This window comes from Natator depressus, chromosome 15 (genome assembly GCF_965152275.1).
Source record: "Natator depressus isolate rNatDep1 chromosome 15, rNatDep2.hap1, whole genome shotgun sequence".
Taxonomy (NCBI): Eukaryota; Metazoa; Chordata; order Testudines; family Cheloniidae; genus Natator; species Natator depressus.
In genome coordinates, this window is record NC_134248.1 from 15,488,539 (window position 1) to 15,506,418 (window position 17,880).

At 42.0% G+C, this 17,880-nt stretch overlaps 1 protein-coding gene across 2 annotated transcripts in view; it reads right to left on the bottom strand.

The window, feature by feature from the left end:
* Positions 1 to 17,880, bottom strand: part of PPIL2 (peptidylprolyl isomerase like 2) — a 113,496-nt gene that overhangs the window by 82,026 nt on the left and 13,590 nt on the right. The window contains exon 6 of one of the 2 annotated variants that reach the window (XM_074972878.1): positions 3,031 to 3,082. The exons of the other annotated variant lie outside the window; for it this stretch is intronic. Within the exon in view, the coding sequence (XP_074828979.1) occupies positions 3,031 to 3,082 (52 nt within the window). The remainder of the gene's footprint in view (positions 1 to 3,030; positions 3,083 to 17,880) is intronic. 2 annotated transcript variants of the gene reach the window in all.

The following is a 17,880-nucleotide window of genomic DNA, read 5'->3' on the forward strand; positions in this document are numbered from 1 at the left end:
ACCAGTCTTGGCTAGCAGCCTGCACTTCAGTATACATTTGCCAGTTCACCCACAACCTCAGGAGAGAAGGGTTAACTGAAAGCGACTAGTCTTTCCCTTGCAGATAGCAAGGGCTCTCTCACCCATGGCAGCTCACGATGTAGTTCATGTACAATGAGTTGCTCTGACATGAGAGCATTTCACAGTAGATAAGACTCTTCCTCTGAGTATAACTGGTTCTGAGGAGCAACCCCATCATATTTATTAGTTTCAGTTCCTGCTACCATAAGCAAATTCTCCCTCCTGACCAGCAATGTCAGGAGTGAAATTGCAATCAGTCCACAGCAATAGGGCCCATGCTCTAAGAATCGGTTACTGAATCTCCAAGCCACATGTAAACTCTTAGCAGTTTTCCCCAAAGCCAATACACCGTTAAAGCTGAGAATTTATTCCTCCTCCAAAAGAAGGGACATTACTTTAGTTACAAATTTACACTCTAAAAAGTGAGGAAATTCTACTATACGGTTCCAGCTCCAGCCTTAATGCCCCATAACCTCATGTTCTCCCTTCCACACACAGATCAGAGACCTCCCTTTGCTCTTACCACTCTCTCATTCAGAATGAAACACTCCCCAAACTGCCCGCCCCCTCTAGCAACCATCCCCTACCCTAAAAGATTTATTTGTCAATAGTCACACCAAACAACATTTTCAAGAGATACTAGTGATTTACCTGAGACACTATATAAAGGTACCTGGTTGGCACAAAGTGCACTCTCTGAAAATCAGGCCCCTTTAGGGTCTCTCAGGTTGGGCACCCAAACACTGAAGCACGCAAAATCACCAGTCCTTTTTTGAAAAGCTGGGTCCCTATCTCCAACCTCCTTTTCTGGGGAAAATCAGAGGGTGGAGCTAACCAGGCTCCAATATCCGACCCATTCCAGCATGCCTGACTTCTTATAATCAGGCTGAGGCACGGCATGGGAACAATTTTGGTGACAGTGATGGACCACCTCAGATAGCCCGGGACAGAGGCACACACACCTACTAGAAGGGGAGCTCTTCTTCATTATTCTAGGATGAAGAGCCTAACCCTAAATCCTATGCCTTTTTAGTTATACCCCTACTCCTGATGTATGATGCACATTATTATATACCCTGGACCCCTGAGAATGTTCTAATCTTTGCCTGCACAAGCTAATTCATCTGAAAAAGGTTAAAGAATTACAATATTCATAACAAGGTTTAGAAACAAACTATGTTCCAACATGTCTCATGTACTTTGCCCCTGGAGGAATGCATTCATTTCAAGGATGACTTTTTGAAAGCAATCTTACTGAACTATGGGAGAGCAAAAAATGGTGAGAACGCCTTTAAAAACACACCTTTTTCCTCCCACACTTTACTCTTCGGCCTGCAAGTCTTGTAATATTTAAATTAAAAATTCACCTTTGGGTGAGATTAAGCATAAAATATTGCAGCCCAAAGGATACTGTTTTGCAAAAAGTTGTAAGTGGAGAAAAATCAGAGTTCATGATGAAATGGCTCCTTTATACTTAAGAGTCTCTGTTATGATGCCTTAATATTCTAAGCTTGTCATTTTAGTTGAGCTAATCCCACTCGAGTTAACGGTAGCTGTATAGCTAAATGCCCTGAATCGTGAACTGAAAATATAACGGCCAGGATTTCCAAATGTGACCTCCATTTTGGCGTGTCCAACTTGAGATCCCCAAAAGCCGCCTGATTTTCAGAAAGTACTGAGCTGGAGCTATAGTAAGTTGTGCACCGAAAAATTGCTATTCGTTTTTTAAAAACCTTTATCAATTTGTTGATGTCTTACCGATTATGACAATGTTGTAAAGGCATTAAGATTTGTCATTTGAATGCAGAACGCTAAAGAAATGTGTTACCAATCATAGAACTCTTATGACAGACAGTGTGGTCTAGTGGATTTAGCTGAGGATTTAGGAGATACAAACTTCTAAATTCTAATCCCATCTCTAATGCCTAGAGCCCTTCTTGCCTACATTTTCCCCTCAGGAAAGAGATTATGATCATTATCTGCTTCAGAGGTTTCATAAATTAATGGTTGTAAAGTTATTAGAACATATAACATGCGAAGTATTATTAATCAATCTACAATTGTCTCCCTTATCTTATTGGTGGTCCTGGATTGATCCTTGATTTTACGTCTCTAAACCAGCAGAAGCATAATCACAGGCTCTTCTCTAACAGGTTGTTATTCAGAAGATGCCATGAACAAGTTCCTCAGAAAACAATTATCCTGAGTTGTCAAATGATTTATTGAGCATTTTGCCCCCAATTTTACCAGTGTCTTCAAAATGGAGTTCAAATCATGGAAGACTGATAAGGAGGATCAGTGAGGTCTGCTGAGTCACAACACCCCCTGGACTTACAATGAGCTCCATCAACTTCTACATGAGGGTCTCCCTTTCCCACAATGTTACTATATCCTTAGTGAAGGTAGCATCTCCCTTTCCCTTGGTCTTTTAAAAGCCAGAGACTATTCCACTGAATTGATTGGGAAGCTGGGGAATAAGTAGCATGGGAAAATTAACATCTTTTCCAGGCTAATGTGCTTCTAATTCTGCTGTGACATAACACTGCAACATTAATGAAGACTTTATTCTTTTATATTCTGTTGCACATTATCTCAGCATACTAAAGTAAGCCAGAGTGAAGGGTTAAGGTACAGGCTCAGATTCCTGTAGTAAATTGGCTATCGGTTAAAGATAACACACCATGTAATTTCATCCTTCCAGAAACACTTACTCTCATCATGTAGTACCTTACTCGGCAAGCAGTCACAAAACGAAATGGGATTACTTTCAGAAATAGAAACTACAATGTAAGGGTGACAGAAATGGGGCCTTAATGAAGAACATGTTGATTCCAACAGTGACAGGCTCAAAAATAAAATTATGGATCCTACATGGAAGGTAACAAGTTATTTTAGTACATGAACCTATAGCTATAAAATAATCCTGGTTTGTAAAAGCGTTCAGAAAAAATAAAGAATGCACCAACTCACCTTCATTGTTTTTAGCAAAGTTTAGTTTGACAAGAGATTTGGCATCTAGTTTCTAAGGGATACAATAAAATATGGAAAAATTAATCACTGCTAACACTGACCTCAGAAATAAAATAATACCATGGCATTAATGAAGCTTGTTATTATTACACTGACTGCATCATCATCAATAATAAACCACCTGTTATATTATCACAGTAACTCTGGAAATGAAAGAGGATAGAGCCAATCCCCAGAAATCATATTTAGGGAACTTGAGAACAGGGAAACACATTACAGTATTGTAGCTTGATACAGTATTGTCCTAATACAAATGTAATAAACCTGAGATGAAACAGTTCAATTTATACTTTGCCTCAGCACAAATTAAAAAGGGGGTCAGCATGAAAAGATGAGAGGCAATAACTTGCAGCAAATACATTATATTGAAAGCTATTCTTGTTGATTAAAAGTGACAACTCTGAAAGACATTTCTGCTGGAGGGCGTAAAGCAAGCAAACTATTTTTGTGATTACATTTATTATGTGACTAAAGTAACTATCGTTTATCTTTTGCTTTAACAGACTATACGTCAGCCCACATACTAACTAGCAAAACATCAGAAGTAATGAAGAATGGTGATCTGAACTCTTGGGAAATGTACACTTTTGATCGTTACGAATTTTTAACACAGCTGATACTGTAGCAAGGGTTCCATGGATTTTATGACTGAGAATTAGAGTTAAGGGGAAGATTAAGTTGGCCTACTAGAACTAATTAAATTACATTTAGTTTTTTCTCACCTGAATAGAGAGTGCTTTGACAGGGAGTCTCTCAGGCCCTGATCCTGCAATTTGATCTTTGCAGGCAGGCCACAGCAAAGTCCTATTGAAATCAACAGGGCTCTGCATGAGCATAGAGATCCTCCAGCACAGAGCCCCATTTATTTCAATAGGACAGAAGTAAGTGTTCGATCATCAGACCTTAGTGCCCAATCCTGTAGCTGAGTGCCTTCCTCTTTCAGGTGCAGCGCACCCTCAACTACCATTGACTTCAATGGCCTGAGGGCACCTCATAGGATCAGGCCCCTTACAACCCTAAGAATTTAGGTAAGAATGGCTATTGGTAATGCAAGTAAAACTAAAATGGCCACCTCCCGAAACTCGCAGTGTCAAGCCTACCAATACAATGTATCATGATGGACCACAGGTTTGTAAGCTGAGTCAGGACCTCAGAAACAACAACAATAAAAAAGCCTAGTCTGAGGAACATACAGGCTGCCAGAAAAATTTAGTCACTGCCAGATTTCCTGCGAGGAGCTCCTACAACAAAGGCCTTTTAAAAGACAACTAGTCCTGCTTTCAGACAATCAATTAATCAACAAATAAAGGAGGCAGAGAGCTATATTCCTCTTTATATCCCTAGACAGGTCTCTACTCATTACTGTTTGTAGATCTGCATAAGCTTTGTGCAAAGACTTGTTGGCTCAATTTTGATGGCACATAGTGGTTACATAAAAAGTCACACGACCACATTTTGTGTGTCTAATCAAGACTTATGTTCCTTGATCAGAAAACTACAAGATATGACAGCTGGCTCATTCTTCTATGACAGCTGGGCTTTTTTTAAATACGAGGCTGCCTCTCAAATTGTTTTGTCAAGTCGCAGCATTAATTAGCTGCCACAAAGGTAACCATCTGCCTAGTTTACTACCAAGAGGAACAAGGGAAAAAAAATGGGAGAGAGAATGAACACGCTATTTTGTTAGCGTTGTCTCCGGCCCAGTAATTAGAGGATGCAAGTCCAATATGGTGGTTCTTCTGTTGTGGTTCTCAGGCGAGACAGACACCATCTGCAGGAAGGCGTAGTAACCGCAATGGCAAAGCACTGCATGTCCAATCTAAAGTAGGATTTCTTACTAGGAAAGAAAAATTATTGAGGAAATGGAGGGAGACAATGTAGAGCTGACAATGCAAACTGATGTGTTTGGATGGCTTTGTCCTGCCTAGAGATATTAACACAAAACATATCCACAAATGCGTGCTCAACAAAACAGCCCAAATGTTAAATCTAAGGATGCACTCCTTTAGAGAGACACCACCTCTTGAAATATTGAAAAACCTCAGTTAAGATCAGTTTAAAGAAGATCTACAAAGAGATGCAGTCTCCCTCTGCTCTCAAAAGAGGAGAGCAGGCCATCTGTGAACAAAGCAAGAAGCTGCAGCTCAAACAGAGGCAGTCCTCAGACAGAGACCCTAGCCATGATTTAGGATCCAAACTGTTGTACTCGACTGCATTTTCTGCTTCCAGCTACAGTCGATCAGCACTAGCAAAAGTTTTAGCACATTATTTTATTAGTCAAGATGTATTATGTCCTTAGAAGCACTATCATGGCCTCAGGCTCTTATCCAGTATCCCAGGAGACAGTACTGTGCCACAGGTCACATCTTTTGGATGAGAGCAAGTAAACAATTTATTTCTAGATAAAATGGCTCATGTTGCAAGGCCTAATGTCAGCATCCAAAAATAATATGGGCCAACACCTCACAACTGATAGCATTCATAGGTAATGTGAATCTGTAATAGAAACACAAAAAGATGTGACTGACTGAACATAGCCAGCTGATCAGTATGTGCTACATTAAAAAGAAATCTCAGAATCAGGAAGAAGCTAATTCACACTCATGTTATACATTAACTACACAAAAACTACATTAAAAGAATATCGTTACAGTGGGCAACTCAAGCTCTCGAAGAAGTTAGAAAATGCCAGAATTAAGTTTGCTTATTCACTGGTTCTCAGTTCCAGTCTCCTCCCTACAAGATTCCTTATCCGATTTCAGTTCCCCACTCCATCTACTGGCTTCTAGTCTTCCCCCCATCTCCCTCCTACTCCTAGTTTCCTTGCCCAATCATTCCCAGTCTCCACACATGCCAACTCCCAGTTTCCCCTACCTGCCCTCACCACCCTTCAGTCGCAGTGACTGCCCCCCATACTCCTTGTCCCAATCTGCTCTAACCACTTCTGCATTCAAATCAGGTAGCTTCCTTCTCCACATTGCCTGGGCCCAGCAGGGGAGGCACTCAGAGCATAGAAGAGAGTGCCTCTGCTCTCAGTTTGAGATGCTAGCACCTGATGTAGCCTTCAGCAACCCAGACCAGAAATTTCAGAGGAAGTCTGGCTCAGCTCTGGGCTGAAGCATGTGCAGCACGGACAGAATCTTCAGGAAATTCAGCCCCTAAAATCTACGGAGTCTTTATAGAGCATGTTCAAAATTGCAAAGGCTTAAAACTTGGCCACATTTGGGTGGCTTTTCATTGAGAAGGCAAAAGGCACATGCTTGACACAAAGGCCACCCTCTGGCAAATGTCAAGTCCCTGCTCCAAAGCCTAGGGGCAGTACAGCTGTCCAAAGAAAAAGTCACCAGAATATTTTTTTTTTTTTAAAAATAAGGGCAAAAACAACATTTTCTCCTAATTTCTTGGATACAGCTGAGCCCATTTTGGCTGAAGCCCCTATAAAATGAAATTCAGCCTGAGGCAAATACCTGGCAGGGAACATTTCAACCCAAATGATTAAAGTTTGGGAAAGTTATAAACAACTGTAAAAAAGGGTCTTGTAATGGGAAGTGTTGGGCAACCTTAACAGGCAGTGCTACCGCCTCGCCTATATTTGTGTGTATGTGTAAGGACACACAAGGTATGTTTACATTGCACAGTAAACCTGGGAGTGAATGACCCATGCCTGCAAACCTGCTCTTTCCAAGCTTGAGCCTGGGTGTCCACAACACATTGCTATGCCTCAGACCTTTGCTGATGTGTCCTCAGTGCGCTACAGATACAAGTCAGGCATGGTTGGTTCTGGGGGACTATCCCAGGGTTCTTAGCACCCTTGCTAGCCATAGATGCTCTAGGGCATTATTCATAGCATACTGAGGGAGTCTGCCCATCCAGTGGCCGTTGACCAGAGGTGCTCTTAGCTTGCCAAGACACCCAGTGGATCTGCGCACTCCCTGCAAATGGAGTCTGCAACACGGATCTAGCATGGGGCCGCTTCGCGGGGTCAGGGTCTGGGGTCCAGGCTGCCACCCAGCCCCATGGGGTCGGGATCCGGGTTGCCACCCGGCTGCCCACCCAAGTCCAGGGTGGGGGCTGCCGCCCGACCCAGGGCTCCACTGATGGCCCCACTCTGTGGAGGGGTCTTTGGGTGGGAGGCGCTGGGCATAGAGGTCTGTGGGGGGGGTGCTGTGGTTCTCAACCTGTGGCCCAGGTAACACGTTCTGGGCCGCATAGGCAGCCCCCAATGATCAGTAGGTTGAGAGCCACTGCTCTAGCACCAGCGGAAGACTCTTTCCCACCACACACACAAACAATTCTCACTCTCTCTCAACGAAAGCAATACTAGAGTTCAGACGGGTGCGTCCGTCCGAGTACACAGGAACCAACTGGGATTAACACTTAGGGTCTGTTAATCATTGGTAGCACAGAGAGTGTTTAACCTCTCTCAAAAGTATAGAAATCAGCTTTTTTTTTATGCCTAAAGTGTACACAGTGCTTGGCCTCTCCTTCACCCCAAGTACTCTATGTACAAGTGGTGTATGATCCCTTAAAACGTGGGGCCAGTGCAATGCAACAATATGAGAAACCCAGAACAAAGTTGTATGCTTGGCATTTCACTGACCGGCCTAGTGGAGCTCAGGCATTTCAGAGGTTATGTCTACACAGCATTCTGGACTGAGCAGGAGCAAGCCTCCCAGCCCAGCTGACAAATTCAGCCTAGCAGGGCTTGTGCTAATGCTCTAGAAGTAGCTGAATAGAGTGTGCTTCGAAGGTGCTGCTTGGGCTGGAGCTCGGGCTCTGAAGCCCATCCGCGTCCTCAGGCTTCAGAACCCAAGCTCCAGTTCAAACTACAACTTCAAAGTGCTGCCTACACAGCTATTGTTAGAGGGCTAGTGCGAGCCCCACTAGCCCAAGTCTGTCAACCCAGGCTCAGAGGCTCACTCCAAAATGCTGTGTAGACATACCTTAAGGGTACACCTACACTGCAATAAAAGACCAGCTGCACGGTGGCAGCTGGCCCGGGTCAGCTGACTCGGACTCGCAGGGCTTGGGCTGCAGGGCACAACGTTGCAGTGTAGATGATCGGGCTAGGGCTGGAGCCCAAGCCCTGAACCCTCCCCGTGAGCCTGAGCACCTACACTGCAATTCTCAGCCCCACAGCACAAGCCCTGCGAGCTTTGAGTTAATTGCCCCAGGCTCTGAAACTTGGTACCAGGAGTTTGTTATTGCAATGTAGATGTACCCTAAGAGGCATCACACACAGGCTCAGGTGACAATGACTTTGCACTCAAGTGTTGCCTGCTGTCTGAGCCATGAGGCAACTTCCTGTTACCCACAGGAGGCATTTGTACTAACTGTTTAGATTTAGAAGGCAGGGAGGAGACAAGGTTGTAAACAGACATATATAGGAGGGCTGGGGTTATGTTGTGGGCAAAACACCAGTTTTTGTTTTCAAAAGTCTATTAACTAATCATCTCCTTTTCCCTCTGCATGTAGCAAAGGCCAGGCTCGTTACACAAAGCAGGCTTTTCAAACCTCAAAGCCTGAAAGCTCTAAGGGTTGCTGGACAAGGGCCCAATGCAGGCATAGTCCCCATTGCCTAAAAGGGGGTTCTGGCCTGAGAAAGTGTTTGCAGGATCAGGTCCTCTGTTTATAAACTCTGAGCAAGGAAAAGTTATGGAGGGGAAGTCCAGCCAGAAAGGCAGTATTTCCAGTATGTTGGCTTTTTAAAGATCTGCATGTGTCCCACTGAAAATTATGAAAGGAAATTCTTTTTAGACATAATTTGGATCCCATAGCATATTTTCTGCATTTTTAATTCTCATAATCTTTATTTTATTTGAAAACAGTATAGTCTGTTCTAAGGGTTAAATGTGCTCCTGTTATACTTATTCAGCACCAAAAGTCAAAGCCTCCTATTTTCGATAGCACAATTTGTTGCTGTGGAAATGATCATTATGCCACAGGCAGAGGACTTAGACTTCAGATGGAGAAGCTGTAGCAACAGCAGATGAGCTCTTAAAGGGGGAAAAATACTTGTTTTTCATGCATATATTATCAGGAATAAAGCACAAGAGAGAACTGAAGTGCAAAAATATATGGTGGAGGAGCAAAACTGTTTCTAAAACTAATATTCTTCAAAGATTACTGTCAAGTCTCAGTAACTCTTCAATGAAAATAGAATTCAGGAAAGAAAAAGTAAAGTTTAATAAAAAGGCACAATCTGTTTGAAATTTTAAATTTATCACCAAATCTCGCATCCAAGATTAAATTTATGCCATAAACATTTTCCCAGGCAAAAGAATGCTAGCTTTTATTTCTAAGGATACTTTTATGTACTATGACAGGTTTCAGAGTAACAGCCGTGTTACTCTGTATTCGCAAAAAGAAAAGGAGTACTTGTGGCACCTTAGAGACTAACCAATTTATTTGAGCATAAGCTTTCGTGAGCTACAGTCACAGTATGCATCCGATGAAGTGAGCTGTAGCTCACGAAAGCTTATGCTCAAATAAATTGGTTAGTCTCTAAGGTGCCACAAGTACTCCTTTTCTTTTTATGTACTAGTACTGGAAAGCAGGGTTAAGACACTATCAGCTGTTAAACAACGAGGATTGGAAAAACTATTTTAGCTTTCCCCTCAGCAGATTCCCTCCCTTTTTGAGACACACTTCCAACAAAGCCAGTCAGGCTACTTTTGGCCATGACCTACTTTCTAGCAAGCATTAACAAGCCCCACCACAGAGTTTTCTCTAGTCTGTCAGCTGACACAATTCATTCCTCCTGGGATGTGGAAGGGCAGCTTTTGGATGAAGCATGCTGATTGTTTAAAATTAAAATCACCCTTTGTCACTGATGCGTGTGAATCATGAAGATATAACCTATAATCCCTGCACAGTTAGTTACACACTCTGAATCCCTTTGGTCCATGTCAATATGTTCTTCATTCCCATGTTAAAGACTTGTTGCTAGTGAGATTTTGACTCTGTTGGATACATACCAGTCTGAAAAACAATCAAAACAGACTCATTTTGTTCTTCAACCTCTCATGGATAGTGATGGTGGGGAGCAACAAGAGTTTTACTTACTAAATGCAGAGCTTTCCAGATTCCTTAACTGAGTTAATGTTAAAAAATGTTAGTCACCTAGTAATCAGAAGCTCTACCTAATAGCCTATGGCAGGCAGGGACAAGAACAGGGAGTGATGCCATCATGGATAAAAATCTCTGCAAATTCAACTATGATGGCAAGATCAATGAAGAGTCAGAAGCATCAGACCCTGAACTGGTCAGCCACAGACAAATCCTGTAGCATAATGGACAAGGGCAGTAATGAAGAGACTTTGGCCCTACTGTATGCTGAGAACCACCAAAATGGGATACTAGAAATGGGAAAAAAAGCAGGTACAAAAGATAAAAATGGATGTGTGTCTTACGTACCCATTGCTGAATTTCTGCCTGCATTTATACTTACACTTCAGGTTCTTTTAGAAATCACAAACCTATTTTTCTTAGTTTCCCATCTTTGAACTTCGAGAACCAACCGCACCACTTTCCATTGGACATTCAAGAAAAATGCAAATGACATTGCTTGGCTGTTTCAGTTTTAATTGCAGAGCAGCAGGCATATTGAGTACTACTTAACATTTTAAAGTGAATTTAATGCTGGTGAAAGGTGCCACACTGACAGCCTTGGAGACAAAGTCTTTAGTGAGTGCATGCAACAGATACGCTGTGGGAAATAGAGGTGCAAGCCTAACCCCAGTTAAGATTGACCAGTATGCCTCAATGCTGCCTTGGAGGTACCTGGTCTAGGGGTGAGAAGATAGTTCAGTCTCCAGATCCATTCCAGCTACAGCTACTCAGCTGAGACTCCTAGCATGACTGCCAGCCGTGATGGTATTTTATCACATGGACAATTGTCCATTCAGAGCTAAACCAATACCATCAATTCATTCCACAGGTCAAACAACAGCTTTTAGTTGATAATGACTTTCATTCACTACAAAGTAGATCCAGACTTGGGCTGATAGCTTGGAAGTGAAAAAGGGCATCTCTCATTAGCCACTTCCAGGCCATCACGTCCCAACAGTAAATATTTAATTAAACTGACACTCCACATTAGTCAGAGTCCTGCCTTTAGGATTGCAGAGATTTGCTTGATGATATAAGCTTGACTCGCAGAACCTGGCTACAGCACTGCCATAACAAAGGGAATGTTAATAAAAGATGTATGGAAAGAGAATGAACAGTACAGTAGAACCTCAGAGTTACGAACACCTTGGGAATTGAGGTTGTTCATAACTCTGAAATGTTTGCAACTCTGAACAAAACTTTATGGTTCTTCTTTCAAAAGTTTACAACTGACTTTCTACTACTTAGAAACTTTACTATGCAGAAGAAAAATGCTGCCTTCCCTTTATTTTTTTTTTTTAAGTAATTTACATGTAACACAGTAATGTACTGTGTTTGCTTTTTTTTTGGTCTCTGCTGCCGCCTGATTGCATACTTCAGGTTCCAAATGAGGTGTGTGGTTGACTGGTCAGTTCGCAACTGTGGTGTTTGTAACTCTGAGGTTCTACTGTACAATATTAGACCTGCAATTTTAATGCAGTAACCATAGCCAAATCCAACACAGTTTATGGAAAATACAGAAACACAGAAGTACTGAAAAGCCATAAGTCTCAAATTTTGTCTGGACAGGAGAAGATCTGTAGGGAGCCTCATACTGAATCTCATCTAAGGCTACAACGTTTCATGGCTTCCAAGTATCACAAACACAAAAATGCATATAATGTACCCCATCTTCCACCAAAACAAGAGGGGGGGGGGGAGACCATCTGTTCAGTCTGTAAAATCTAAATGCAAATACTTATTTACCCTAGGAGAAATAATGCATTAGGAATAACAGGATACATTTATGAGTGCTTCAGAGTAGCAGCCGTGTTAGTCTGTATTCGCAAAAAGAAAAGGAGTACTAGTGGCACCTTAGAGACAGACCAATTTATTTGAGCATAAGCTTTCGTGAGCTACTGTAGCTCACGAAAGCTTATGCTCAAATAAATTGGTCTGTCTCTAAGGTGCCACTAGTACTCCTTTTCTATTTATGAGTGCGTGTCCAGAGCTAGTCTACTGAATAGCAAAACTACCTGTCATTCCCCAGATCCAGAGGACCAGGAAGGTACAGCAGCTTAATCAGCACCTTGCTGTGCTTTTTTAATTAGCCTTTCTGTTCACTGTAAATTTAAATAAAGTGTTTTTCAGAGTTTTACCTTTTGGCTGCATCACAAGGAACCAAATATGACTTTTTAAAATAGATACACTCAGGCAAGCTACAGGTGTGTCACCACCTGTAATATATACACCTAGAGAAAGGAAAAACAACCTACAGGTAACTGATCCATGTCCATTACGAGAAGTGAGAGTGGAGAGGAAGGAGGGTAGGGAGAGAAAAAACTATATATATATTAAAAAAAAAAGAATTTTCCAAATAAGGACACAGCCCACTAACCCTGGTAACCAAGTGATCTTATCATTGTCACCTTCATTCCCTCTATCCTCCTGCTCCTTATATTAATTTTCTTTATGACCATAACTTGTTATGGCATGTCGAATTTAGATTGTTCTCTGGGCAAAATCTATGTCTGAACATGTTTCTGTGGGGTACCTGGCAAACATATGAGCAGTAGCCAAATAAAATATTAATATAGTGTTACTGTACACAAAAAGATGATCTTTTGACACAACTTTAAGAAGAGTAAATAACGGGATGCTGAAAGGAATGGTCAAACCCTTTCACGTTAATACCTGCAAATCTTTTAAACTATGCCTTCAACTGCAGCAGTGAATTCCCCAGAAGCCAAGGTAAGGGGCTGACACGGTATTCAACACATCCATTCAAAGTGTGCAGGTCGCATCTTTTTTTTTATTGTTTATTTAAAGTACAGAGAATGATATATGAGGAAAGATTAACAGGGATTCAGTGCAAAAAAGTTGTTATAGTTTTTACTACCTTTGCTCAACCATGAGAAGTTGCAAATCACTATTTCTAACACTATCACAAATATCTTTCCCAAACCTGTACAGCAGTTCTGTGTAGCTCAAAAGCTTGTCTCTTTCACCAAAAGAAGTTGGTCCAATAAAAGATATTATCTCTCCATCTTCTCATCTACAGCTGGAACTGTCTTATTTTGTGTTTGTATAGCACCTAGAGCAATGCGGGTCCCCCAGACACTATCACACTACCACAATACAAATAACAAATATTTAACTGTCAATCTTGCAGTACCTTATCCTTTGGGAAATTTTTTTTTTTTTAAACAGAGATGTTCAATTTTTAAGCAATTTCTATTAGCTCTGTTTTAACACTGAAGTCTCAAGGCATTTCGTGGCAGTTCAGTTAAGTCTCTTACTGGTATCTTATATGCCACAAACATCAGATATTCAGGGATCAAGACAACCAGAGGCAGGATTAATTCATCCAAAATAATTCCTGAACAGTTGAAGATTTCCTTGTACATGTTGATCCTTGTTGATGCTTTTCCAGTGCCACATTTCAGCTCAGTTCTTGTTTCCCCTGAAGTTGTGATACATGGTGTGCGTTACAAAAGGACTAAGAATAAAATGGGATAGCATGCTTTGTGGGGACCGCCTGCGGTTTCAATGAACATAGCAGGGGTCCCAACACTCTTCCGAGAAGATGTGCATGGACATGCTAGCAAAACAAAAGCTGGGCCTTTTGCAACAAAATTCATGTTTAGATTAACATTTAGATTGTTGACTGAGATCTACTAATTTCTGAAGCAAATGAGGCAATAAGGAAAATGTGGTCCAAGCACTACATATTAAATAGTTTATCTTGCTGAAAAGGGCTTCATATGAAACTTGGCACACAGAATAGGCACAAGTTCCTGCAGGTTCATCATCAAGATATTTGATCCAGAGGCCTCTTACCCTCTCCAGTTGTAAACATACCTGGAGAGATCTATTCACAGCTCAGTACAGAAAAAAAAAAACCCCACTCTCTCCTGAAACACTGCTGCAAACACAGGCCATGGGAATATAGTCACCAGCGTTACCAGAAGGCATTCTCCCTGGCTTATTCTTATCTACGAAAGCATCTCCGCTTCTGGAAATACCCGAAGGGCGAGTTACTGAGAGAAATCAGACAGTTTGGCAATCGTGTCCCAACAGGCACTGGGTAGTATCTTTAAGCAGTCCCAGTACATAATTTGGAACCTTCTTTCCTATCCTACACAGACCATGTAGCCAAACAGATATGCTTATGATCATTCTCCTTTTTTCACTTTTTCTGAAGTATGTGAAAGCCACAGTGTGGCCACATCATACCCAAACCAAATCTCTTTAGGTTAGCTTCCACTAACACAGCTTCCTCATGAAAGGTAATTGTTCTCTACTTTGTAATAAGTTATTCTACACAAAGAGAACCTGTGTATTTTTCTTCACTGAATCTTGTATTAGAACTAAAACAGTCAAAGAAACTCCCTTGCGCCAAGTTTCCGAAGACCCTACTTGGCAAGTTTACTAAAAAAGTAAAAAGGTACACATAGTGTGACATTTCCACCTGCAAAATATTTGAAGACTTAATCGAAAGTTGCACAAGTCACAAACAAAGCCATTCATTTTGGATTCTAGGGCCACAAATGCCCCATCCTCTTCATCAGCATAGATCCTTGAAAAGCGTCCTCCAGAGAAGACCTGAATTTCGGATTATATCTTTGGCTGGGCTTCAGACAGATGAAACCTGAAGCTACCATACTATCGAGAAGTGCTCATCCATTTTCAGGTACCCATAGAAAAAGTATTCCATTGCTAGTGGAAGCTCCTGCTCTCCCACAAGCTGTCAGGGGACATTTTTGATCATTTGGATTTCAAGTCCTATGCTCCAGGTCTTAAGCAAAAAAAGATCCATACTGGGAGGAATGGGCAGCACTGCTGAATTTATCTTGCTAAAGAACAGTATCTGATCAGTGTGATTATATTCCCTAATGATTAGGGGATCCTGGCACAGCAGAAACAGAAAACTCATGTGGAGATAGCCTATGTGCAAGAGGTTCCAAAGGCTCTCCATCTGATAATATTTTCCTTATTACACCATTCACAAAGACTACGATGAAAAAGCAAAATCATCTTTCATTTAACCAGCAAGGGTACTTGTCATCTTCAGACTCAGGCAAGACATCCATACCATCCAACCCATTAAAAAAGGTTGAATGTCCCTTTAATTTTGATTATCCTTGTCTTATTGTCCAACATCGAGGTCAAAGAGATATGAATGTGGTCCATGCAGCTTATCTATCATAGCTCATTTCTGAAAGATTTAGTCCAATGTTGATTTGAAAGGCAAATGTGGAATCTAACTTCTAGTGAGTTGTAAAAACTGTCACAGATTTGCTGAAGATCTGGCAGCCATTCCTTCAAAACATCAATACACCCTCCTCACAGTTTTTACACCGTGTGGTTTCTTTTACCATAATACTGTAAAACAAGAAGGCAAGAAGAGCCCTATGATATGAGTCAATGCCTAAATCATTTATGATCTAATTTCTTGACTTGGTCTTGTCAATTTTTTCCATTTCTTTTTCTATGTTCTCAAAATAAACAGATTTTAAAAAACATTGAGATATTTAAAGAAGTTTCACCTTCGTTCTAACTTTTGCATCTTTTTCCAGCAGGATTTCCCCTATTTCAACAGCCAAAAAAAATTTTTTTTAAAAAAGCAATAAGTATATTTTTTTTTAAACAGAGTGCAATGAATACATCTGCAGACAATAAAGTCAACCTTTTTCATATTGTTTCAATTAACCTGACAAACCAGCCTCTCACATTTAGTGCAACAGTTAATTTCTCTGGGATGGACTGAATTTTAATTACTTGAGCAAAAAAACCCAAAATATGTTTCCATAATAGCCAGAACTAAGGCTTTGTCTTCTTTTGTCAGTCAGGGGTGTGGAAAAAAAACCACCCATGACTGACATAAGTTTCACTCACAAAAGTGCCAGTGTGGACAGTGCTATGTCGGCGGGAGACATGCTACTGCCGCTCGCTGGAGGTGGTTTAATTATGCCGACAGGAAAGCTCTCTCCCGTCAGTACAGACCAGCTACACAGGAAACCTTACACGTGGCACAGCGGTGCCGCTGTAAGGTCTGTAGTGTAGACATAGCCAAACAAGACACAAGCAATATCCATTAGCATTTGGAAGAACTATTAAGCCCTTGATAATGGGCAAAGATCTAATTTGTAAAGGGTCTGAGAAGCCAGGGGTGGATTAGGGTTTTGTGAGGCCCCTGGGCCAGAGCAAGTGGGGACCTCTCCCCACCCCTTCTGCCTGCAGTGTGTTTCCCCCCACCCATGATGCTCCTGCAAGGGAAATGGGGCTGGGGCACAGGGGCTTGCCCCACTCCAGCTGGAGCGCAAGGCAGGCAGGTGGAGCCTGGCAAGCCCCCGTGCCTCGACCCTGTTCCCCGACTGGAGCACCAGGCGGGCAGGCAGAGCAGGGCAAGCCCCCATGCCCTGACCCTGCTCCCCAGCATGAGTGCCCGTCATGCGGAGCAGGTCAGGGTGCAGGGTTGCCCATTTTTCCAGGGCTCCCCAGTTGGCCGGGGCCCCAGACATGGGCCCCATTAACCCAGTGCCTAATCCGCCATTGTAAGAAGTAAATATGAATGAGGGTTTTTTTAAATATATAAATGAATTAAATCAGCTGCAACACTCACACTTTTTAATTAGAGGCTAAAAGGTACTTTGGAAAGTTTTTTCGTGTTAGTTTCACCAGAAATTCATGCTGCTTTGAAAACAATTGATCATCATCAGGAAATCAACAGAGATGGTTCTGCTGGGAACAATTTTTATCCCATTCATGCCCACGGTACAAGTTTCAAAGAAATTAAAGTGCCGACTGTAACAAAGCCACGGCATCCCCCACCAACTCCAAGACTGCACACCACCTGCTCAGCCAGGCATCACATTACTATGTGCACATTGTTCAGCTTTTCTTTCAAACAATGGATTAAAAAGGTACATTGTCAAGGCTCACAGACTTAAAATTGGACCCACCAGCAGTGTTATGATTGAGGAGGCACTAATTGTACTCTCTCTGCAGTCCCACTCTTCTGAGACGGGGCATTGAAGCGTACCACAATCACCTTCTCGATACACTTTTATGAGAGCAGAGCTGACAGGCACAGTGGGAGAAAGCAAGCGTCTGTCTTCCTAGAGAACCCCCTATACCCAGGATTTTTTGTATGGATGCTGAGTCTCTCAGGTTAATATTAGCCACATACTGGAGACATTTCAATCCCTTAGCCCACTTATTTATTTTAAGTAAAATATTCTCAAGAGAGTGAGAGACTTAAAAACATCCATCCTTTTAAGCTACGTGAGACTTTTGGCAGACAGAACTAAGAAGTTTATTTTGAATGAGAAAGGTCATTTTCCTACAAGGCGGCGTGGGCGGGGGGGATTCTCAGCCTTTACCCCTCTGCAACCCCATAGCCAACCACCCTTTTCCCCTCCAGCGACTTGACTCCTGCAACTGTTCCTCTTTAGTTGTATGCCTCAGAATCCTTTGTGTTGCTTCATGGAGCTCTTAAGAGGCAGGGCAATAATTGAGGGATCAGGACTTGTCTAAAGTAGGGAAACAAGGGCGGTATTTCAATTGAATTAGCTCAATCAAACTAGCTTAACTCAACTAAAACCTCCACTTAATGCAGTGGTCCCCAAACTGGGGTCCGCAGAGGAACATTTGAGGGTTGCAGCAGGGTCTGGGCCAGCCTTCGGGAGAGCGGAGAGC